Here is a 25,528-nt window from a genome sequence, read left to right as displayed (position 1 = left end):
CCTGTAATCAAAACAGGCATTATATATTAGTCCTTCAGGTCTCAGCTCAGAATATCTGGGAGCTATTGCATTTTTAGAGCTTGATTAATTTTTTAACATGCACTATGCTGTAATCATTGTGTTTAGTGGTGGTTTCCCTATTGATTTTGGTAGATATACAAATATGTAGATGTATATACAAACTTGTCAGCTACTGCTTCTATTGCGCATTGTGCTAACTCAGTATATCTACTCGCAGTCCTATGTAAGATCTCAACGAACACATCATTATATCACTACGCACTGGGCTTAGCAAGCTCAGGTTTGCTATATTGAAGCATACTGTGGAAATTGACTGTATAGTATCTGTGCCCCCCACAGTCTATGACTAGATGGTGTGCACTTGACATTGATTTTAGCGTGAACGTAGCGTTCACATCTACATATTTTCTGCTGGATCCATCACGGATCAGCAAAATCGCTTCCATTAGGATAATACAACCGGTGTTCAGAATGGATCCGGTTGTGTTATCTCTAAAATGGCCAAGACGGATCCGGCACTAAAATTATTGTAAGTCAATAGACGCCTGTTTCATGACGGATCCTTTTTACTCCGTATCCCATGACGCACTCATAAACGCTGCTTGCTGAGCTTTTGTATGCGTCATGGGAACACAATGAAACAGAACGGAAGGCATTCTGGTGCACTTCGTTCCGTTCAGTTTAGTCCCCAGTGACAATGAATGGGGATCTTAATACCATAAAGGAAAACACTGATGTGAAAGTAGCCTTAGAGTGTGGTTAGGACACATGGCAGGGAACTGTCCTCATGAGATCACCCTGTCAGGAACTGCACGTCTCCCCCACTGGCATTTGAACAATGAGATCTATTCAAGTCTGCTCTTAGGCTGACTTCCAAATCCAGCTCTGCTATGTTGTCTTCATTGGTCAGCCACACTTAGCTATACTAGCAAAGCAACTACTCCACAGTAAGAAAGTGAACTCTGCTACTCCACTGTAAGAAAGTGAACTCTGCTACTCCACAGTAAGAAACTGAACTCTGCTACTTCACAGTAAGAAACTGAACTCTGCTACTCCACAGTAAGAAAGTGAACTCTGCTACTCCACTGTAAGAAAGTGAACTCTGCTACTCCACAGTAAGAAACTGAACTCTGCTACTCCAGTGTAAGAAAGTGAACTCTGCTACTCCACTGTAAGAAAGTGAACTCTGCTATTCCACAGTAAGAAACTGAACTCTGCTACTCCACAGTAAGAAACTGAACTCTGCTACTCCACAGTAAGAAACGGAACTCTGCTACTCCACTGTAAGAAAGTGAACTCTGCTACTCCACTGTAAGAAAGTGAACTCTGCTACTCCACAGTAAGAAAGTGAACTCTGCTACTCCACTGTAAGAAAGTGAACTCTGCTACTCCACAGTAAGAAACTGAACTCTGCTACTCCACAGTAAGAAACTGAACTCTGCTACTCCACTGTAAGAAAGTGAACTCTGCTACTCCACTGTAAGAAAGTGAACTCTGCTACTCCACAGTAAGAAACTGAACTCTGCTACTCCAGTGTAAGAAAGTGAACTCTGCTACTCCACAGTAAGAAACTGAACTCTGCTACTCCACAGTAAGAAACTGAACTCTGCTACTCCACTGTAAGAAACTGAACTCTGCTACTCCACTATAAGAAACTGAACTCTACTACTCCACAGTAAGAAACTGAACTCTGCTACTCCACTGTAAGAAACTGAACTCTGCTACTCCACTGTAAGAAACTGAACTCTGCTACTCCACTGTAAGAAACTGAACTCTGCTACTCCACTGTAAGAAACTGAACTCTGCTACTCCTCAGTAAGAAACTGAACTCTGCTACTCCACAGTAAGAAACTGAACTCTGCTACTCCACTGTAAGAAACTGAACTCTGCTACTCCACAGTAAGAAACTGAACTCTGCTACTCCACAGTAAGAAACTGAACTCTGCTACTCCACTGTAAGAAACTGAACTCTGCTACTCCACAGTAAGAAACTGAACTCTGCTACTCCACTGTAAGAAACTGAACTCTGCTACTCCACTGTAAGAAACTGAACTCTGCTACTCCACTGTAAGAAACTGAACTCTGCTACTCCACTGTAAGAAACTGAACTCTGCTACTCCACTGTAAGAAAGTGAACTCTGCTATTCCACAGTAAGAAACTGAACTCTGCTACTCCACTGTAAGAAACTGAACTCTGCTACTCCACAGTAAGAAACTGAACTCTGCTACTCCACTGTAAGAAGGTGAACGCTGCTACTCCACTGTAAGAAAGTGAACTCTGCTACTCCACAGTAAGAAACTGAACTCTGCTACTCCACAGTAAGAAAGTGAACTCTGCTACTCCACTGTAAGAAAGTGAACTCTGCTATTCCACAGTAAGAAACTGAACTCTGCTACTCCACTGTAAGAAACTGAACTCTGCTACTCCACAGTAAGAAACGGAACTCTGCTACTCCATTGTAAGAAGGTGAACTCTGCTACTCCACAGTAAGAAACTGAACTCTGCTACTCCACTGTAAGAAACTGAACTCTGCTACTCCACAGTAAGAAACTGAACTCTGCTACTCCACAGTAAGAAACTGAACTCTGCTACTCCACTGTAAGAAACTGAACTCTGCTACTCCACTGTAAGAAACTGAACTCTGCTACTCCACTGTAAGAAACTGAACTCTACTACTCCACTGTAAGAAACTGAACTCTGCTACTCCACAGTAAGAAACTGAACTCTGCTACTCCACAGTAAGAAACTGAACTCTGCTACTCCAATGTGAACACTGACACATGAGCAAATCAGGAAATATATGCGTATCAGGTACTGGATTCTATCAGTGGTTGACTCTCACCATCTCATGTATGTTGGTTACTCAGAAAAGATAGAAATGAAGACAATTCAAGGACTTTGTGTTTTTGGGGGATTTTTATATTAGTTTCTGTTGCATTCAGGTCACTGGTTGTTGTGATTTGGACTAGACCTGATTTTCTTACACCCTTATATCAGCTTATTAAAGTAAAATGTATATACTATGTTATGCTCAGGGCTTGAGGAGGAGTGAATGGTTCAGGGACTAGAAGACTCTCCTCATGTCCTGCATAACACAATTTGTCAGCTTTGCCCGGAGAGTTCCTTTGTCTTTAGTTTCCTAATGAAAGTTGTTTTTGTATCTGCAAAGAGTACTCCACATACTGCATATTTGTGCCCCATATACCTATTCATGTCAGCCTTTTCCTCCACCTGTTCTCAGCATCAGCACATCCCGGCAGGATGTTTACATGCAGAACTTCCTGTTTACATCAGTATCCTGTTGGGTTTTCTAACCCCATCCAGCATACATTGCCCTGTAATGTAAAACATCTCGCTAAGGCTACTTTCACACTGACGTTTTGGCTTTCCGTTTGCAAGATCCGTTCAGGGCTCTCACAAGCAGTCCAAAACGGATCAGTTTTGCCCTAATGCATTCTGAATGGAAAAGGATCTGCTCAGAATGCATCAGTTTGCCTCCGATCAGTCTCCATTACGTTCTGGAGGCGGACGCCAAAATGCTGCTTGCAGAGTTTTGGTGTCCACTTGACGAAACTGAGCTAAACATTTTCTCTGACACAATCTGGCACAATAGAAAACTGATTCGTCTACCATTGACTTTCAATGGAGTTCATGACGGATCCGTCTTGGCTATGTTACAGATAATACAAACGGATCCGTTCATGACGGATGCATGAGGTTGTATTATTGTAACGGATCCGTTTTTGCTGATCCACGACAGATCCACTCAAAAACGCGAGGGTGAAAGTAGCCTAACATGGAAAGGGGAGGCATATCAGGCCTGACTAATGCAGAAAAAACTGTGTAGCAGGCGGAACAAGCCCTGAGAACCATTACAGAGCAACCCACGCTGAGTGTAGTTAGCAAACCCAACAGGAAGTTGATGAAAACAGGAAGTTCTTCATGTAAACATCCTGCCAGGATGCAGTGATGCTGAGAATAGGGGAAATAAAGTGCTGACATGAAAAACAGGTATATGGGGCACGAATATACAGTGTTTGGGGCATATAAAAATGTCCTTATGAAACCAGAGAACTCCTTAAAAGCATACTGGGTATTAGAAGACATGATTTGGCAAAAGATGTATAAGTTTATGCAAAAGGTCCCATACCATGAAGATGAACCCTCCTTCGCTTACCTGAACAGCCTCCTTCCCTTGTACTTTGATTCATGAATCTATGTACCCTAACGGGGTGCTAGCTTTCGGATCTGGAGTGGTCACTTGGGAGACTCATCTGGAGTCGCCAACATTTTCCGCGAACATCCTTGTAAGCGGCAGCTTGAGGGTTAATCGTCATCATGGCCAACCTGTGTTTCTGTGTAGACAGAACCATTATTGGCATCTTATTTCAGCCCGTTCCCTTAATTTTGGCTGTAGTAGAGGCGCAGGACAACTTTTTTTTTCTTTTACTCTTCCGTGCCCATTGTTTTATAAATGAGCTCATAAATCAGTTGTTGCTAGGCCGGAAATAAAGTGCCAGGCAGCCAGGCTCCCTGACAGGGGGTATGAATCATCCAGGCACAGAAGATGGCCTTTTGGGGATGAAGTGCTCATCTGCAGCAGTTATTTTTTTGTTTTTTTTCCCTCTCCAGTCACATCTTTGTAACGGGGCAGGCAGCTGGCAGGATGGCTAAAAGCCCCTGAGGGACCCGGCGGGCTTCACTCTATGTCTCTCTTCTCTCCAACTGTTTTGTGCCATAGAATTCATTACCTCCATATGGGATGAAAGGGAGAGACTGACAAGCAGACTCGCGGCCCAGACGAAAAGCCGCTAATTGGCCCTTTAATTTCTTTTTATGGGTCTGGCGGAAAGCTGGGTGGCTAGGTGGCAGAGGGGGCGCTAAATCATCAAAGATGACATCGTATGTGACGTCTCATGAAGACACAGCACAAGTGAAGATTTTTTTTCATGTTTGAATTGCGACGATATATTTAGATTTTTATTATTTCAATGCACGCACAAGGATCTGTTCCATATAGTGCTCTACTGTGCAATATAGTGCTCAGTTGTGTCATACAGTGCTTTACTGTGTCATACAGTGCTTTACTGTGTCATACAGTGCTTCAGTGCAGTGCCGTGCCGTGCAATGCTGGATTGTGCCGTACAGTGCTCTCTTGTGCCATACAGTGCTGTATTGTGCCATACTGTGCTCTAATGTGCCGTAGAGTGCTCTACTGTGCCGTACAGTGCTCTATTGTGCCGTACAGTGCTCTACTGTCCCATACAGTGCTCTATTGTTCCGTACAGTGCTCTACTGTCCTATACAGTGCTCTATTGTGCTGTACAGTGCTCTATTGTGCCATACAGTGCTCTACTGTGCCGTACAGTGCTCTGTTGTGCCATACAGTGCTCTATTGTGCTGTACAGTGCTCTATTGTGCCGTACAGTGCTCTACTGTGCCGTACAGTGCTCTGTTGTGCCATACAGTGCTCTGTTGTGCCATACAGTGCTCTATTGTGCCATACAGTGCTCTCCTGTGCCATACAGTGCTCTATTGTGCCGTATAGTTTTCTATGGTGCCGTACAGTGCTCTTTTGTGCTGTACAGTGCTCTACTGTCCCATACAGTGCTCTATTGTGCCGTACAGTACTCTACTGTGCCGTACTGTGCTCTGTTGTGCCATACAGTGCTCTATTGTGCCATACAGTGCTCTCCTATGCCATACAGTGCTCTATTGTGCCATACAGTGCTCTCCCGTGACATACAGTGCTATATTGTGCCATACAGTGCTCTATTGTGCCGTACAGTGCTCTCCTGTGCCATAAAGTGCTCTATTGTGCCATACAGTGCTCTCCTGTGCCATGCAATGCTCTCCTGTGCCATACAATTCACTATTGTGCCGTACAGTGCTCTCTGGTGCCATACAATTCACTATTGTGCCGTACAGTGCTCTATGGTGCCATGCAGTGCATACCAGAGGCTGAAACGTGCATAGCGCATCAGCAAAACATTCAGGAGCCATGCTGTCTTTTGATCAGCACCCTGCCCTCTCAATGTAAGTTGGTCCCCAAGTAGGCTGGCTACTTGCCTCACTCCCAAAAGCTGGACACTGTAGCCAGAGCCTAAGTCCACTAAGTCACAACCCCAAGTCTGCTAAACCACCTACCCCCATCGGCGACACAGGTGAAAAAAGGTACTGGAAGACGTTCAGGTGAGCTGTGCGGGGCTGGAGTGCTCCTCCACCCTCACTCAGCTTGTGGCTGCAGCTCTCACTCAGGCAGCACAATGCTTCTATCTGAGCGTGAGCTGCTGAAAGGAGGACATCCCTGCGTCCGTCCAGGCGCTGCACCGTGAGTGCAGCTCTGGAGTATAATACAGGATGTAACTCAGGATCAGTACAGGATAAGTAATGTAATGTATGTACACAGTGACTCCACCAGCAGAATAGTGAGTGCAGCTCTGGAGTATAATACACAATGTAAATCAGAATTAGTACAGGATAAGTAATGTAATGTATGTACACAGTAACTGCACCAGCAGAATAGTGAGTGCAGCTCTGGGGTATAATACAGGAGGTAACTCAGGATCAGTACAGGATAAGTAATGTAATGTATGTGCACAGTGACTCCACCAGCAGGATAGTGAGTGCAGCTCTGGAGTTTAATACACGATGTAAATCAGAATTAGTACAGGATAAGTAATGTAATGTATGTACACAGTGACTGCACCAGCAGAATAGTGAGTGCAGCTCTGGAGTATAATACAGGATGTAACTCAGGATCAGTACAGGATAAGTAATGTAATGTATGTACACAGTGACTGCACCAGCAGAATAGTGAGTGCAGCTCTGGAGTATAATACAGGATGTAACTCAGGATCAGTACAGGATAAGTAATGTAATGTATGTACACAGTGACTCCACCTGCAGAATATTGAGTGCAGCTCTGGAGTATAATACAGGATGTAACTCAGGATCAGTACAGGATAAGTAATGTAATGTATGTACACAGTGACTGCACCAGCAGAATAGTGAGTGCAGCTCTGGAGTATAATACAGGATGTAACTCAGGATCAGTACAGGATAAGTAATGTAATGTATGTACACAGTGACTCCACCTGCAGAATATTGAGTGCAGTTCTGGAGTATAATACAGGATAAGTGTTGGACTCAAATATTTAGAATATAATGATATATATTCATAATTTCGAATATTCTAGATTTTTTTTCAACAGTAACCTCCCTTCTTGCTTGTGGGCCAATGAGAAGGCTGCGATGTCTTTGTCTGAGCTTAGCAACATCCCTTGCAACCAATAGAGAAAGTTCCCTACCCCTTACTATATAAGAAACACCCCAGCAGCCCTTGTATGCAGTATTTTGCAGATTCTTAGAGGGAGCAGTGTCATTGCTGTGCTCTCTGCTTTCATCCTGATCCTATTCCTTATCCAATTACATTAGATAGTTAGTTAGCTCATGTATATAATACAGATAGTTAGTGGGAGATAGTCAGTGTATGTTATATCCGGATATAGTGCAGCTGATAGGTTCCAGTGCAGGGTGTTAGGTAGTGTGATAGGAATTACTGTTTCTCTGCTGTCCATACATACATGCTACAGACATAGTGCTGTGATGTCACAAGTTCACAACAATACTTAGTGCACCAATCACTAATAAATAGTCAGACCTGCTAAAATGTGAAGTTGCACGTATTGCGCCAAAATATTCGCATCATTGGTGCCGATTTCGCAATCTCGAGTATATTGGAGCGCTCTATCTGTATATAAAGCCATTATTAATGTTCTGCCTTGCCAACCATTTTCTCCAGTCTCAGGAAACTTTTAGCAGCTTGAAAAATGTAGCTATAGTGACCCACGCCTGTATTTTGCGCGCATTACGTGAATATTACATTGCCGATTTTTCGCGATCAAGAAAATAATCTCGAATTCTCGAATATATGACAAATATTCTACCAAATATTTGTGAAATATCGCGAATTCTAATATTGCCCCTGCCGCTCATCACTATACAGCATGTAATCCAGTGTAAATGATGCAATGTACGCAGCTCACATTTCTATACGTACTGTATATTAGTGAGATGGATAGAGCTTTAGGGACTGACAGAAAGCTGGAATATGAGGACTGGCTGAGATAATTTAAGCTTCTTTTCTGTAGTGACTTACTAATCAGAGTGACAATGCCTGATACAGAATGCTGAGCCTTGTAGTGCCTCCATTTTTCTTGTATATTAGCACAGAAGGGTTAATATGGAGGGCTGCATTATCCATGAGAGAATTGCAGGTTTGCGAGCTCCGCAGTATGAATACAGCTCTTGTGCTTTTCCCTGCACAGGGTAGGTGAGGGGGAGGCCTATAGTGCTTGCGGATCGAGCAGTACCGGCAGGCCCATGCTGTGTAATTGAATATCAATAGGTGAGAACGAAACTGGAAAAGCAACCTGTCACACGTAGGTGTGCTCAACAACTCAATTCTCTGCTGCTGACAACTTAGGAAATGAGCTTTTCAGCTACTGTAGGAAATCGTCAAAAAGGCAAATTAACCCATTACAGTAAATGGCAATAATGTGCGGCGCAAAGCGTTATCGTGATTGGCGGCCTCCAGTTTTGCCTCCAAGTTTCGCATGTGTTCTCTGTACATCCCTTTGGGTGTAATACCCATTATATGCAGGTGGCACAGGGACTCTTACCTGTAACCACTGAGTCACAAGTCACTGTTATATGGACTTGGACATAACTGTAATAACTGCATGATAGAAACTATCTATCTATCTATCCAGGGTCAGACTGGCCCACAGGGGTGCAGGTGAATCCCCCGGTGGGCCCCTAGTCTCCCACCTCCTGCACAAGTGGCACATAACACAGGAGACTTACTGCACTACATACATATATTCAATGTACAGAACCTCAACCAGCCTATGTTCATATAAAAAACTTGATACATCATTAAATAAACTCCCCAGTTTATTATAATACATACGATCAGAGCCCCATATTCAATCCTCTGGTAGCATCTTGCTGCTGTGTGAGCAGGTGATATATGAATGTGTCCGTAGATTTGTATCTATCTCCTATCTATCTATCTATCGTGGTAATTTTGACGGTATAAGTGCTGGAAGGCATGTATATCTCACCCAGATACCTCAGCTGGGTGAGATGAATAAAATCCAGACAGCTGCAGGGGTTTCAGAAAAGTGTAGTTTGCTGAGACAGTGTTGTCTACATTTTGTTCTGGGCTAGATTTTATTTGGACTGGAGGATAGGTTTGGTAGTGGGATCTGCCAGTCCACACCCTTCCAATACATGTGTTGTCTTTTGCCGGAGGTGATCGCAGGTGAGGCCTGCTGTAATCAAGGAGGGATAAAACCAACCCTCTATGTGTCAGTCTGGTGAGAGAACACTTGGAAACAAAGGCCTACAGCGGGTCTCGGTGGTCTCAGCCAGGAGGGCTGAGGGACTACGAGGCTACGTGTAGCCAGATTTCTTCCCTGTCTGGACTTGTGTTCGGTGAGCAGGGTTGGAGCTTGAGACCCTGTGTATAAGCTGTGCTTAGAGGTGAGTCAGGGAAAAGAACTTTGCATTAGTTAGAGCCCAGATGGGCAGGAGTTTATTTGCTGTTTTGTGTGTGCTGGTGCCGAAATAAATTACCATTTGGACTTTAAATCCGTTGAGCGTTGATCCAGGGAGTTATTCTGATTGCCTGATTGGAGTCGGGAAGGATTTTTTTATTCCCCTAAAGTGAGGAAAATTGGCTTCTACCTCACAGTTTTTTTTTGCCTTCCTCTGGATCAACTTGCAGGATGACAGGCCGAACTGGACAGACAAATGTCTTTTTTCGGCCTTATGTACTATGTTACTATGTCTGACGAGACGTCTCTGATTGCAACCCCCAGAAAGAGAGCGATCCCTTACACTATTTATCTATCAATTATCTATCTATCTATCTATCTATCAAGTTATCTATCAATTATCTATCTATCTATCTACAGCAAGCCCAGAAGGAGCCAGAGTGGAAGATGGGAGTGGTAGTGTCTCTGGCTGTTACAGTCAATACCAGTGACTTTCCCTTAAACTGTTGCTCCCAAGGGCCGTGCAGTGAATGAAGGGTGCACCCTTTCTTCTCCGGGGCACACCCTTGTTCCGAGGCTCCTGCCTGGTGGTATTTGGGGTGTCCTTGATGTTAAGTGTCTGGATGGGTGTAAAGGCAGGGCTTGTGGAGAGCGTGTGGTTAAGAGTTAGTAACCTGGCCAGAGGTAGAAGAATAAATGTCTCTCTTTACTGAAGTACAAAATAGGAGTTGTAGTACATCCAACAATCGCAAAACACAGTTCTCATAATATGCTGTGTGGTGCAAGTCTCCAGATGGTTTTGTACTGATTTGAGCAGAGATCAATCTTTCTCCCTGTCATCTGGAATTTTCCTTTACCTTGACTTGTGGCTAATATACAATAAAGTCCAATGCCGTGTAAATCTATCTATCTATCTATCTATCTATTTATCTATATCTATCTGCTGTATCTATCTATTATCTATATCTATCTATTTATCTATCTTTCTATCTAATTAGATTTTTACTTTTGGTCCAGAATACAAGAAGCCTGTCATGATTGTATAAAAGGCGTCTGGGACATCGAAATTTCCATTTAATACCATTGAGTTCTTATTTGCAGACAAATACAAATGATCTTCATTTGACTTTTTTCTCTCTCTCTCCCCTGGAATGGCGGCAGAATATTAATTACCAATAGGATAAGTGTGATGTGTTGTCAGATTCTTCCTTTTTCTTGTAGAAATTGTATTGGCCAATTACACAACAATTACAGATAGTCAGGGTGATCATTAAAACCTCATCTACCGGATTGAATCTTGTGCTAAACAGGTACAAGGACGTCCAGGACGTTTAAAATTATCTGGGTTTTCATTAAATTATCAGGGAAAAAGCACTTAGTGGCGATTATATGTAATGTGCAGTCCTGATGTATGAGGTACCTCACCCCTCCTCGTCCACATCATCCACAGGTCTATCAGAGCTCATCCCCCTGGGCTTAGCAATAATATCTGTCATGGGATTCAACAGAATAAATGTAGTCCTGACTAATTAAATGAATAGTAGAAATGGCATACTGGCAGAGTAGCATTTAGTGCTACTTGTCTCAGTGGTACAACCCATTTGCTTCCGTTTTCAACCTGCTAAACTGTGTAGTAAAAAGGTACGGGCAGGTGTGCACCTAGCCTTTCTGCTGCCCGAGGTGCAACCCCTCCAGCCCTACTGTTTAAGGCATACTGTGATACAGTTGAATATAGAGAGATATTCTCATGACCCTACCACCTGGCCTCATTGGTGGTGCACCCCTGGTTACCGGTCACTTCATAATTGTCTATCATCTCGAAATTTATAATAATTCTATATGACCAGCAAGGCTAATTGTCCCAGTAAAGGATATATGAAGTGATTAAAATGTTTTCAAATTTTTTTGAAATGTGTCAAATGCCTTAGTAAATATAGGGAACACAGCTGAGACATGTTCTTCAAGGTCCACCTGATGGCAAAAGAACCCATATTTATTCTGGTTAATGCCATAGATTCCACTGGTTAAAAATGTGAGTTTTTTAATTCAGTGTCTTCTCCTACAAGCTGGGTATTTTCACAATGTGCCCAAGATCAAATATAACTTTAGTCTTTTCCGGTCATGTGAAAGGATGGCCTTGATTTGTTTGTGCTTCTCCATGGTATATTTCAATATCTTTTTCATCACCGTAGTCCATGGACTCCTGGTTGCCACATGACCAGTGTCTCTCCAGAAAGTATCATTCTTCTCTTTACTTCATCCAACTTTTTGATGACAGTCGTTCACGGCTATTGAAGATTATAAGATAAGAGTTTGGCCAGATATGTGGTGTTTCCAGTGGAAGATCTATCTTGATTTAGTCAAGGATTTGCTTATTTGAGTTATGTTCCTTTGTGTTTGAGTGTTTGTCTAGAATATTTTGTTAGGATCTTTGGGCTTCCAATTGTCTTCTTGATTTCTCCATCCATCATATTTCTGGTCGTCCTCCTCCTTTGTTAACCAAGTTGTTGGAGTATAATTCTCCTCAAATATATCCATAATTAGATGTATCTTCCATTTGGTTATTTGTGCCACAAATGGAAGTTTCCGCTTAATTTGGTTGGTTTGCTGTTTCCTGTTCTCCTTCTTCGTAATGTCCATTCCTGTATCATGGAAATAAGGACTGCAGGATGATGTGCTATGTCCTCTAGAAAGGGCTCATAGAGAGGACTTGTATGGACCCTGTATGGAGGCACATTGGCTAAGGGGTCATATTATAGACCTGTCGGCACTGTTTGTGCCACCATATGGTTCTTTATAAGACTGGATTCCACAGTTTTTCCTCTGATGGATACTACATCATGTCAGAACATGTCTGCCTCCATCCAAAATTTAAGTCACCTGTTGGTACAGTATAGGTTCATTATGGGTGCCTTAAGGGTCTGAGTAACAAAAATCATAAAGACTTACAAATTATCATTACGAGATCTTGTTATCGGGACCTTCTATGTAATATGGCCCCTAAGATCAGAATATTATGACAGATAAAAACAACGGGCACAAAAAGTCACAAAAAATAAAAAATAAACACAATCATTTGAAAGCATATTGAAGGAAAGAGCCGCTAATGGTGAGCTGAGCTGAAATCCCCTGCACATCCGCACCCCAGCTCTGTGGTCATTACACCCGGCTTAGCGGATAGCACAGTGGATCACAGTTAATTAAATGAACGTTGCTCTCTAATTAAGATGGGGCCGGCTGGAACTTAGCAGGAAATGTATGCATTAAAAATATTCCTTTGTCGATGAGCAGCAATTAAGAGCCTGATCAATAACAACGTAATGCCTGGAAAAAACAGGTCTTGTGCACCCTGGTGGCTCCGGGGGACACTTGCGCCATTCATTAATTTACAGTCAGGATTTCTGGTCAATATAGAAATATTCTCTTTTAATGTCAGATTTACCCAGAAGCAGTTCAGCTTCCACTGCCTGCAACATGGTGATTGGGTATAGTGTAGTCTATAAGATTAGAAGGAGAGATAAAGTGCAATAGTCAGAGAGAAAGGGAGGAAGGAAGCAGGGAAAGAAGGAAGGAAGGAGGGCAGAAAGGGAGGAGGGAAGGAGGGAAAGAAGGAAGGAAGGAGGGCAGAAAGGGAGGAAGGAAAAGGGGAAAGAAGGCAGGCGGGAATGAAGGAAGAAAGAAAGGAAGGAAAGAGGGAAGAAAGTAGGGAAGGGAGAGGAGGAAGGAAGGAAGGGGAGAAAGAAGGAAGGAAGGAGGGAAGGAAGGAGGGCAGAAAGGGAGGAAAGAAGGAAGAAAGGAGGAAAGGAAGGAAGAGGGAGGGAATAAATAAAGGAAGGAAAGAGGGAGGGAAGGAAGAAAGGAAGGCGGGAATAAAGGAAGGAAGGAGGGAAGAAAGGAGGGAAGGGGAGCAAGGAAGGGGAAGAAGTAAGTAAGGGAAGGAAAGAGTGAGGAAGGAAGGAAGGAAAGAGGGAGGGAGAGAGAAGGAAGGAAGTGGGAAAGGAAGGAATGAAGGAGGGAGGGAGGGAAGGAAGGAAGGTGGGAGAAAGGGAAGAAGGAAGGAAGGTGGGAGAAAGGGAAGGAAGGAGGGAAGAAGGAAGGAAGGAAGAAGGGAAGGAAGGAAGGAAAGAAGGAGGGAGGAAGGAAGGAAGGAAGGATTTGCTCAGAAGTAACTTAACTTCTAATGCTGGAATTTAATTTAGTTTATTTTGCAAGATTACATTTGGGCTCTTAAATGGAAGTAGATAGATAAATGGATAGGAAGATAGATAGATAGATAGATAGATAGATAGATAGATAGATAGATAGATAGATAATAGATGATAGATAGATAGATAGATAGATAGATAGATAGATAGATAGATAGATAGATGATAGATAGATAATAGATAGATAGATAATAAATAGATATATAGATTTTAATATGTACAGCCACATTTAATTAATGAGCAATAATGATTACCGTATATGAAATATACACAATCTAGGATATTCCTATATGGCTTTTTAATGCACTACTTTGAATAATCATGGATAGAAATAGGTGATGTTTTGATTATGTTATGAGATTGTACCACTGAAAAAATTATGTTTTTTGTTAATTATGTATAAATAATAATTACCCCATGGGGGCCTATATTTATGCACACCATTGTAATCTGGTACTAATTGAGAAAAGTCCCAGTAAGAGGACTGAAACATTGCATTGGTGATTAAAAAACACTACTTTTGAACCACATTTTTGGGAGTGCCGTGGAATTTTTTTCTTCTATGTATTTACATGCTGGATCGCCTCCGCAGCCGCTGGCACACCGCTATACATTATTTTATATAGATAATAGATAGATAGGAGATAGATGATAGGACAGGTGGATAGATAAATAGATAGATAGGAGATAGAAATTATATTATCTAAATTATCTTTAACTCTTCTATATAACGCTATCTGTAGTGGTTTATTTTCAATGTTTCACACTCATTATGGCGATTACTAACAGTACTTGTTCTCTTCTCCATTAGGGGGCGTCCTCGAGTCTGGTGGTGAAGTTTGCAGATACAGATAAGGAACGCACAATGAGACGCATGCAGCAAATGGCTGGACAGATGGGAATGTTCAACCCCATGGCTATCCAGTTCGGAGCTTACGGCGCCTACGCTCAAGCAGTAAGTATAGTCCAATGTCAGACCAGTCAGACGACACAATGCAGTGGACATTATTACACGGCATTGTCCAGTCCACTCCATCTGTATATCAAAACGTGCACTGACAGAGTGAGAACAAGCAGCAATGGGAACATGAAATGGGTTGTATTAACCCCTAATTGGCCAGCATCCTGCTGACACTTAGGGTCCATTCACACGTCCGCACTTCCGGATCCGCAATTCCGTTCTCGAAAAAAATAGAACATTTCCTATTCTATTAGTGCCGGCGATGTGCAGTCCGCAAAATGCAAAACGCACATCGCCGAAGTCCGTGTTTTACGGATCCGTAAATCCGCAAAACACACACGGACATGTGAATGGACCCTAAGGGTAGAGGTTTAGTCAGACCAATGGCATTCTATATTTCATCAACATTAGGACATAATCTGCAACTTTATAATATACTGAGCCTTACAATTCCTCACATTGTTTAAGGCCCCTGCTTGCTTTCACTGAATGGGAATATTTTTGTTTACATTCAGAGCCTGAAACAATGTACTCCTTACAGCTGAGGGTTTGGTACAGTTTTATCCAGTGTATGCAGCAATATGATGGAAGGAAGTGAGGAAAATTGGCTTTTTTTGCCTTCCTCTGGATCAACTTGCAGGATGACAGGCCAAACTGGATGGACAAATTTCTTTTTTCAGCCTCATAAACTATGTTATTGGGAGGGATCAATGTCAGATCGGTGGGGGTCCGACACCCAGCACGGCCACAGAGCTGCTGAAGCATCAGGCACTATACTGTGTAGAGACCTGGAGGCAGACAGCGCCATACACAGTGTAGTGGCCGTGCCAGGGTACTGCAGCTTACCTCCCATATCTTCAATATGCTGGCGCCAGAAACCGCACAGTGTATGGAGCCTTCTGCCTCTCTCTGTACATGGTTAGTTTCCATCACTGTGGCAGCCCATACAGTGGATCAGTGGCGGTGCTGGGTGTCAGACCCTGACAGATCTGTCACTGATGACTTATCCTAAGGATAAGTTATCAATGTCTGTAGCCAGGAGAATCCCTTTAAGCTACACTTACAGGTTCTCTTTACCAATGTTCAAGGGACTGCAAAGAGACATGAAAGAATGCATATCTCTCGCCTTGGTCATGTCTTCAGTAAACTGATGGCTCTCTAGATACAGTACATTCCTAAGATACAGCCATGCAGGTGATATGGGCACTTGGCTCCAGGTTTGCACAGGTACCACATTATTAAGTTTACCAAACACAACATCAGTCAAGTCCACAGATTTTGGCCAGACCGACCAACCATCAATGGTGCATGGTGGTCTCCTGACTCTCCCACCACTCAATCTTTTGTTCTCAAGGGAGATAAGCCGCCGGTTAGAGAAATCTGGCATTAGCTTATGCCCCCTCTCTATCCAGATCACATGCATGCCCAGCCACGAGGAATATGCATCTGTTTAGGGGGTCAGGAGAAAAAGTGTTTGCCAACAGCTACCTAAAGGAAAGCTAGTCCAAAGGTCCTATCACTGTACCTCCTTTTCCAAGTAGTACAGGGGTTAAATGCAGTGCAGCTTCTCTGGGGCCAATGTCTGGCACAATATTGGGCCCATCTTTTCCAGCCCAAGACATTGGACTCTGAGGAATTTTTGAGTAATATAAGGAAACTTCCAGAACTTTTCTATAACTGTAGAATGGTGGCCCTAAGTGCTAATTCCTCAGACTGACATTGGATGAGGTGGTGACTAAAATCAGTACGAACCGAGGCCCTTGGTGTGATGGATGCTGTATACCCCCCTTTTTTTGGTTCTTTTGTACTGTTGATGCATACATTACAACATCCGAGATGGTGGTAGACTTTATCAGCACAGAGAAATTAGTCCCAAAGCAACAGAGAACCTTTGATTTCCAGCTCCGTGCACTCGAAGGGTTATTGGTTTGCCGAGGACTTTGTTTACAAATCCCAGGGACAGAGAGTACATTGGAAATTATGTGATCTGCTTCAGAATGACATGAAGTGACTCCACATCGAGAGCTAAGCCTTCCCCTCAAGATCATTACATGGGAAGGCATCAAACTGCATTAGCAGCCCTTGCGTCTGACTTTTCCAGCAAGCAAATAGAATGTGATAACCTAAAATGTACTTTCCTCCCCCTGAGACCGGGGCTCTCCAAATTCCTAACTAGTTTTGTCAGAACTTTCTCCATGTAGTCAACGTCTCGGTTTTCATTTGGCAAAATCCGATCTTCTCTGTCACACACGATGGAGACGTCGGGGTCCAGAAGGACTTCCCTGCTATGGCAGAAGGACACTTGGATGTTCATTAAGAATTTTTATTTTTTACTTCTCCTTGAATATCTTAGGATGAGGCCGCCTGGCACATCTGCTATGCCCTCATAGAAGCTGTCTGTCAGCATGTTCTCCACAAGCCTCTGGAGGGGTCTCCTCATATCTACTTATATGAGATTCAGGGAAAATGTTCATCTAATACTTTGGATCATTGAATTAAAACTGCAAAGAGAAATCAAGGATTCAGTGATATCTTCATATCCTAGTCCTAGTTCTAAGGGGTCAAGGAGTCATTTCACAATTTTTTAGCTTGGAAGGGTGGCCAAGAGTCAAGTGATGGGTGACATGGTATGCGGAAAGAAATTCAATACTAAGATGCAAATATAGGTCTCCCTCTGGATGCTGGTTTTAGGCCATCAGTCACCCCAACACTACCAACATCTTTAGCTGAGGACTAGAAGGTCCAGCACTGATGTGTCCCACCCTCCATCCGTCCACTAGAAGATCCAATTTTTTAGTGAAATCTGCACTGAAAATCCACAGATACAATGGACATCCTGTGGATTTCAAAATCCGCACCACAGGTCAATTGCCACAAAGAAAATTTCCGTAGCGTCAACATAAGATTTTGAAATCTCATCTATTTAGCTTCTACTGCATTAGGGCTCATTCAGATGGTCGTATGCTTTCTGAAAAAATGCGGATCTTTTTTTTGCGGATTAGATGCAGACGTATTCACTTCTATGGGGTCCTTTTTTTCAGTTCTACGGCTCCGGAAAACAAATAAAACATGTCCTATACTTGTCAGTGAAAATCAGGATGTGGCCCCATTGAAGTCTTTGGGTCCACAAAAATGTGGAATGCAATTGTGTTTTTTTTTCCGGACATGCCAAACTGTCCACAAAAAATTGGATCCGCATTTTTGCGGACAGCATACGGCCATCTGAGTGAGCACTTAGACTGCTGAAAATCTGCCGCCACCGTATCCCCTTAATATGATCAGTGCCCATCCTCACCCTCCTCACCCTCCTTCTCTGGTTCCGGGGAGACCAGGCGCCCCCTCCTCCTCCCCTGGATTTAACAAGTGACCGCTCTGCGGTTGATTATTGCATTCCACCTTTTCCGCTTCTTTATATATTAGGCCGATAATTAACTGCCTGCAAACACAAAGCAAATTAGGTTCCACTTTCTTGAAGATGCAATGAATTTGTAAAACTTTGGCAGCGGGGAGTAAACGGTGAAAGCAGCTTTTTCACTATAGAAAAGAATGGCGGCTGCAATGGAAAGCCGGGTTTTTTTCTTCCTTTTCTTCCGGATTCTGTAGACTTTTTGAAAGCCGCCGCAGTCTTTGTGATGGTAAAAGCGCACATACACAATGAGTGTAATTAGACCCGAGAGCTGAGTCCTAATGCACCTTCCATATTCAAGCACAGTTCACAAGGAGGCAATGCCAGCCATTTAGGGAGCATAAAGGCTAATGTACAGACCATCGCCTCCATTACATCTCCTGCTGCCTGCATCTAGATTTTATCTTCTCCTGCAGCTTTTATGCCGATGCTTCTCCGCCACTTGCGAGGATGCATTTGGACGCTTGCTAATCCATATATGTATGGCCAATAATCCGAGGGGTTCATGTAGAGAAAGATGAATCTCTATATCATTAGGGGTGCACCTTCCCTTTCTGATGCCTGAGACGAAAATTAAAACGCGCCCCCTCCACCATGCCAATTTCTTAACCTAACCCCTTTACCACAATGAAAGCGCTCATTGCCCATGGCCCTTCCATTGCCCCCTCCTGCCCCTACCTGGTGCTGCCTGAGGCGATCGCCTCACCTGGCCTCATTGGTGGTGCACCCCTGTGTATCATATTGGAAAAAGTCCTGAACATTTTAATCATATTTGCAAGTTTGTTTTTGTTCCCTTCAAAATCTCTTCTTGCTGTCAATGAATTGATACATTCCTACTAAATCCAGAGACTGAAAACCCCTCTGGATCACGACTAAATGCAAAGCAGAGCCCTGATTCGGTAAGATTCTGGATGTAATCATGAATGTTTCTATTCACTGACAGGAAGCAAAGCCTTTTGAAGGATCAGAGATTAGTCAGCGGATATTTGATTATTCTTTAAAGAGGTTTTCTGAGATTTTGATATTGATGACCTGTCCTCAGGATGGGTCATCAATATCAGATTGGCGGAGGGTCCGATACACAGTATCCCTATCTATCAGCTGTTTGAGGAGGCCAAGACGGTTTACTGAGCGATGTGGCCTCATTGCAGCTTACCAGTCACAGTGCCGTCCATTGTATAGTGGCTGTGCTTGGTACTGCAGGCCACTGGAATGGGACTGAGCTGCACCTAGGCCATGTGCACGTCACTAGGCCACGTGACGTCACTTGTCGAGGAAGAAGCCACAGATCACAGGAGCTGATCGCAGCTTATTGCCGGGGTTGACGGGTGTCGGACCTCCGCCGATCTGATATTGATGATCTATCCTGAGGATAGGCCATCTATATCAAAATGTCAGAAAAACCCCTTAAGGCCTCCTGCATATGAGTGCGTTGTGCTCTCTCGGAGTAAACCGTATTCCCACAATCCACATTTATTATGTATCTTGAGGATATGCAATAAATGTCTGATTACTGGGGGTGAACTGCTAGGAGCTCCACGACCACTAGAATAAGGGTTCCGAGCCCCCCGTTTCTCCTTACTGCACAGCCGCAGTGAGGAAGAGCTTGAATGGAGAGGTAGGCGGGCATGTGTGCTGCTACGGCAAGCAAAGTTCGTGGAGGCAGTCGTGACCCCTGTACCCCGGCTATCTTCATCAGTCCCAAAGACTTTGTACCCATGCCCTTCATTGGTGTTTCTCCTTGCTCCGGTCATTCATGGTCCGATTGGACTCATCTCCGTTCACCAAGGGTGGTAGAAAACTGGGCAAAGCTTCCCTTACCCATAGGAACCACAAGGTGGAGGCGAACCGGCCCAAGGATACGGTCACCCTCCTCCAAAGGATAAACACTTACCAATAGGAACCACAACAAGATGGAGGTGATCCGGCCCGAGGATACAATCACCCTCCTTCAAAGGACAAATACTTACACATAGGAACCACAACAAGATGGAGGTGAACCGGCCAGAGGATACGGTCACCCTCCTTCAAAGGACAAATACTTACCCATAGGAACCACAACAAGATGGAGGCTAACCGGCCAGAGGATACAGTCACCCTCCTCCAAAGGACAAATACTTGCCCATAGGAAGCACAGCAAGGTGAAGGTGAACCATCACAAGGATTCGGTCACCCTTCTCCAAAGGACTAATACTTACCCATAGGAACCACAACAAGATGGAGGCTAACCAGCCCGAGGATATGGTCACCCTCCTCCAAATACTGAATCCTCCCACGCAAAAAGACGCCAGAGCACCCAATATAGAGTTTCGCTATGTGGGCACAAGTTTAGCCATTCAGTGGACTTCCTACAGATCTTCTCCCCCATTGTCTTATGCAATGGGATTGTGGCTCCATAATTGGAACATCATTGGCCCCAGGGCCCCACAGCATCCTTAGCTCTCTGTAGTTCTGGTCTCCTGCTATGTGGTAGAGGGGCATCAGGCACCAGGACCCAGTAGTAACTAATAATGGGGTGAGACGAGGACTCCTATGCGGCACGTGCGCCGCACATGGGGCACAGAGGATCTAAATTGATGTTAAACTACACTAGGAAGGGTTCGACTGCCAGAACCCTATTAAAATGAGAGGAGTTTCTCAGACGTTTCTGGTATGAAGGGAAACATTGGCATGAAGACATGTGTTAAATATACATGAGAAGCTGGTGCAGCTGCCGGGCGTGCCCAAACAACAAAGTGCACCCTCCAATCCCAGAATGCGATGGACTATGAGTTCCAGGGAAGAGAAGAGCACCAGAAAGCCCTGCGGCTGCCTATTTGTTTCTGCTGGCGGGTGCGGATGACTGGGGTGAGGGTATTGATCCTGTGCCCAGAGCCAGATGTAGACTGGTACAGTCCAGATAACCAACAGCCCCGCGCTGAGCAATTTATCTTTGTGATTTGTGCCAGGAAAAATGTAATATTTATCATGATAATTCATGCTGTGACATAGCAGATGTGGCATAGGTGGGTTGTTCAGATATAGCAGTGCTGGGCTGGTCACATGCAGCAGAGCAGGGTTGGTAAGATATACAGAGCCAGGCTGGTCTTATGTAACAGAGAATGGTTGGTCAGATATGGCATAGTTAGGTTGGTTAGATGTGGCATTGATAGTTAGTCAGAGCTAGTCTGGCCACGTGTAGTAGAGCAGGGTTGGTCAGATATGTCAGAACGAGACTGGTCAGATATAGAAGAACTATACTGGTCAGATATAGTAGAGCTGGTCTGGTCAGATATAGTAGAACTAGACTGGTCAGATATAGTAGGGATAGTCTCATCAGATGTAGTGAGCAGGATTGGTCAGATGTGGCATAGTTGGTTTGGTAAGATGTAACAGAGCATGGTTGGTCAGATATAGCAGTACAAAGCTAGTCAGATGTAGCAGGGCATGGTTGGTCAGATGTAACATAGATGGATTCGTCAGATATAGCAGAGCTAGATTGGTCAGATGTAGTAGAGCAGGGTTGGTCAGATATGGCATAGTTGGGTTGGTTAGATGTGGCATCGATTGTTGGTCAGATATAGTAAAGCTAGTCTGGACAGATGTATTAGAGCAGGGTTGGTCAGATATAAATGAACTAGACTGGTCAGATGGATATAGTAGAGCTAGTCTTGTCAGATGTAGTGAGTAGGATTGGTCAGATATAACAAAGCAGAGTTGGTCAGATATAGCAGCGCTAGTCTGCTCAGATGAAGCAGAGCAGGCTTTGTAAGATAGAGCTTAGATTGGTTGTAGACCTAGGCTAGTCAGATGTAGCAGAGCAGGCTTGGTAAGATAGAGCTTAGATTGGTTGTAGACCTAGGCTAGTCAGATGTAGCAGAGCAGGCTTGGTAAGATGGAGCTTAGATTGGTTGTAGACCTAGGCTAGTCAGATGTAGCAGGCCAGGGTTGGTAAGATGTGACAAAAATGGGCTGGTCAGCTATAACAGAGCAAGGTTGGTCAGATATAGTAGCGCTAGGCTGGTCAGATGTAGCAGAGCAGGCTTGGTCAGATGCGATATACAGTAGATGGGTGGGTTAAAAGTAGCAGAGCTAGACTGGTCAGATATGGTACAGCACAGTTGATCAGATGCAGCTTAGATTGGTTGTTAGATATAGCAGAGTTTGCGTGTCAGATGTAGGACAGCAGAGTTGGTCAGGTGTGGCATACATAGTTTGGTTGCTCAGAGGTAGCAGTGTTAGGCTGGTCAGATGTGTTTAATATTACACCATAAGTCTCTATGCATAAGACTTCACATATATCTACTTATCTTATGGTTCACGCTTTAAAGATCCTCCAACATGGCATGAGACATCAGCACCATCAGCATCCCTCCAGAGATCTCCAGATATGGTGACTGCAGGGCCATTGAAATAAATGTGGCTGCAGACCCCTCTATTCTAGAAGCTGGTTAGGGTCTTGGCGTACATTTATCATAGACCTATTCCAGTGTAGCAGGGCTGAATTTGACATTTGACTATTCATCAGTAGGTTTACGTGCAGAGATCACAGGGTCCTCATACAGTCCGGAATCTAAGCTGTCCCACCCGGAGGCAATGTGTCAATATAAATAAACTCTCTTCTTCATCAACCCGTACATCTGAGGTTGACTTGTCAAGGTGGTCATCTTGGTGGATACAAGGTGGAAGGCAATGTAACCAGTCTGTAGCGTAAACAGAAGAGTTGTGACCCCACCGCAAAGATTAAAATGGGCTCCCAGTTAAAGTGCTGGGAACTAAGACACTTGGACCAATTTCTATCCCCCTTCTATGCTTGCCTTGCAGTTTTCCTGAGAGGTGGGTCCTGCACAGGTCCTACCCAAACCAGGGCTTGGGAGCTTTAGTAGCTGCATGGTCAGCCTCTATGGTGCATGACGTTGAGACTTCTTTAGTGTCTAATACCACCACCATGTGGCCCCCCTGCTCCTCAGGTTGTCAGATCATGCTGGGGGTGGTGGTTTCGCCTCAGGTTGGAGACCACTTCTGTATCTCAGATGATCAGTCTTGTCGTTGTTCTGTTATGATCTTTTAGCTATGCCTGCTTTTGGGGATATGGGGGGTCCGGCCAGTAACTTCTGATACTTTTTGCCTGTTCTCTTTCTTCCAGCTGATGCAGCAGCAGGCCGCCATTATGGCTTCCGTAGCACAGGGTGGATACCTGAACCCGATGGCCGCCTTTGCAGCTGCCCAGATGCAACAGATGGCTGCTCTGAACATGAACGGCCTGGCAGCTGCTCCGATGACACCAACATCAGGTAGGAAACCAACATCAGTGTCTCCTGCTAATAGAGGCTTTTTAAAGTAGCACTCCAACAAAAATGTTTATTCTCTGACCTGTTAGAAATGTACATGATGTAAACTGTAGTGAAGGTAATGTTGTTATCAGTGACTGCATTTGTGAGTTATAACCTTCCCTCTGATCCTCAGCTGTGTCATGTGACCAACACACTGTTCTCCAACTGACACAGAGACTTATGTGTGGACAGGAGACTCAATATCAGTCTCATAGGAATGAATAGGGAAGTAACTGAGTTCCTGTCCTGTGTCTGTGCTGGTCACATCAGAGTGCTGGTCGCATGACACAGCTGAGGATGAGAAGGGAGGTTATAACTCACAAATACCATCACTGTTAAGATTACCTTCACTACAATTTACATCATGCAGGTCAGAGAATAATTTTTTTTTGTAGGAGTGCTCCTTTAATGATGCCATTACATGAGAGTCTTGTCCATAGGGGCAGTGTAAGGGTCCATTCACATGTCCGTAAGTGTTTTGCGGATCCGCAAATTGCGGATCCAAAAAAAACACAGACACCGGCAATGTGCATTCCGCAATTTGCGGACCGCACATCGTCGGCACTATAATAGAAAATGCTTAATCTTGTCCGCAATTGCGGACAAGAATAGTACATGTTCTATTTTTTTGCGGAAACAGAAGCAAGGATGCGGAAGTGCGGATCCGCAAATGCAGATGCAGATCCGCAAATGAGGATGCGGACAGCACATTCCGGCCCCATTGAAAATGAATGGGTCTGCACCCGTTCTGCAAAATTGCGGAACGGATGCAGACACATTTTGCGGATGTGCGAATGGACCCCTTAGGCTACATGCACACGACCGTATGGCATCCGTTTTTTTTTACGGATCAGTTTTTTTTTTTACGGATCCATTGTAATAATGCCTATCCTTGTCCTCAAACTAGAAAAAAATAGGAAATGCACTATTATTTTGGCGGAGCAATGGAACAGACATACTGATGCGGACAGCACACGGTGTGCTGTCCGCGTTTTTTGCGGACCCATTGAAATGAATGGGTCCACATCCTATCCGCAAAAAAAACGGAACGGACACGGAAACATAATACGGTCGTGTGCATGAGGCCTTATTGTAATAAATAATACATTCGTACATATCACCAAAGACATAAAGATAAAAGAAAGGAAAGAACATTAAATCAATTTCTTGCAAGAAGTGTCACAAAGTTTCCAGACCTCGTTCCCGTGCTCCAGGGTTGGACCTTTGAAGTGTCGTTGGCGGCACTGTATGTAATACCGCGTAATGAACCGCGTTCCCGTCACTGTTTCAGCGGTAACAATCGCTCGCCCCCTCTTTATAATGCCATTCTTTTAAGTGCCCCCCTTATTTCTTGCTCTTCCACCCCGTATCCGGTGCTGTCTATACACCATTAAGACACGCGGGCCGGCGGTGACGGTGTTCTCTGTGCTATACATGGACACATGCTGAAGCAGCAGCGCTTCACGTAAAGAAAGTAGCAGCAGCGGAGCGCTGAGTAAGCGAAAAACCCGCGCATGAGGCTGTGGAAAAATCTCTGCCGCTTTCATCAGACTTACAGCACAGTCAGGAGCACAAGGAACTGTCACATCAAGGAGCCGCTGTCAGCTCTCGTAATAAAAGGGAAGCTGCCGCCACAAGTCGCGGGGATGGTTTCACTCCTTTTCTGTTTTCATTTATTTCTTCCTCCTTTTCTTAAGGGATGGCGGGAGTAATACTGTCGCCCCGGTGTTCATTTTTGCCCTCGGATCTGTAGAACTGTCTGGATATCCGTGTATCTAGCTGGGGCGCGGAGGGGGAAGGGTGCGGAGGGAAGGGGGTTCTCTAGACGGCGTGACGGGAGAACAATATGAGCGTAATTAGTACTCAATTAACATTGGGTGAACGGAGGCCTAGGGGGGGTAAAATGATTTGCCCGCGGCATTTTTCTCCTGAATTATAATTCATAACGGAATTTAACCAGTGAGGCGCTGGGTGTATATCCTTGGCTTTCAGTACACCGGTGTAGACATGAGCTGAGCTTGTTGTTGCCAGTGATTTTCATATTGACGGCGTATACTCA

General features: G+C 44.2%; 1 protein-coding gene across 1 annotated transcript in view; it reads left to right on the top strand.

The window, feature by feature from the left end:
* CELF4 (CUGBP Elav-like family member 4) overlaps positions 1 to 25,528 on the top strand; it is a 997,927-nt gene that overhangs the window by 875,788 nt on the left and 96,611 nt on the right. The window contains exons 6-7 of the mRNA XM_044276293.1: positions 14,602 to 14,745; positions 23,283 to 23,430. Coding sequence (XP_044132228.1) covers positions 14,602 to 14,745; positions 23,283 to 23,430 — 292 coding nt within the window. The remainder of the gene's footprint in view (positions 1 to 14,601; positions 14,746 to 23,282; positions 23,431 to 25,528) is intronic.

The sequence above is a fragment of the Bufo gargarizans genome, chromosome 1 (assembly GCF_014858855.1).
Source record: "Bufo gargarizans isolate SCDJY-AF-19 chromosome 1, ASM1485885v1, whole genome shotgun sequence".
NCBI lineage: Eukaryota > Metazoa > Chordata > Amphibia > Anura > Bufonidae > Bufo > Bufo gargarizans.
This window is presented reverse-complemented; position numbering and strand designations above follow the sequence as displayed.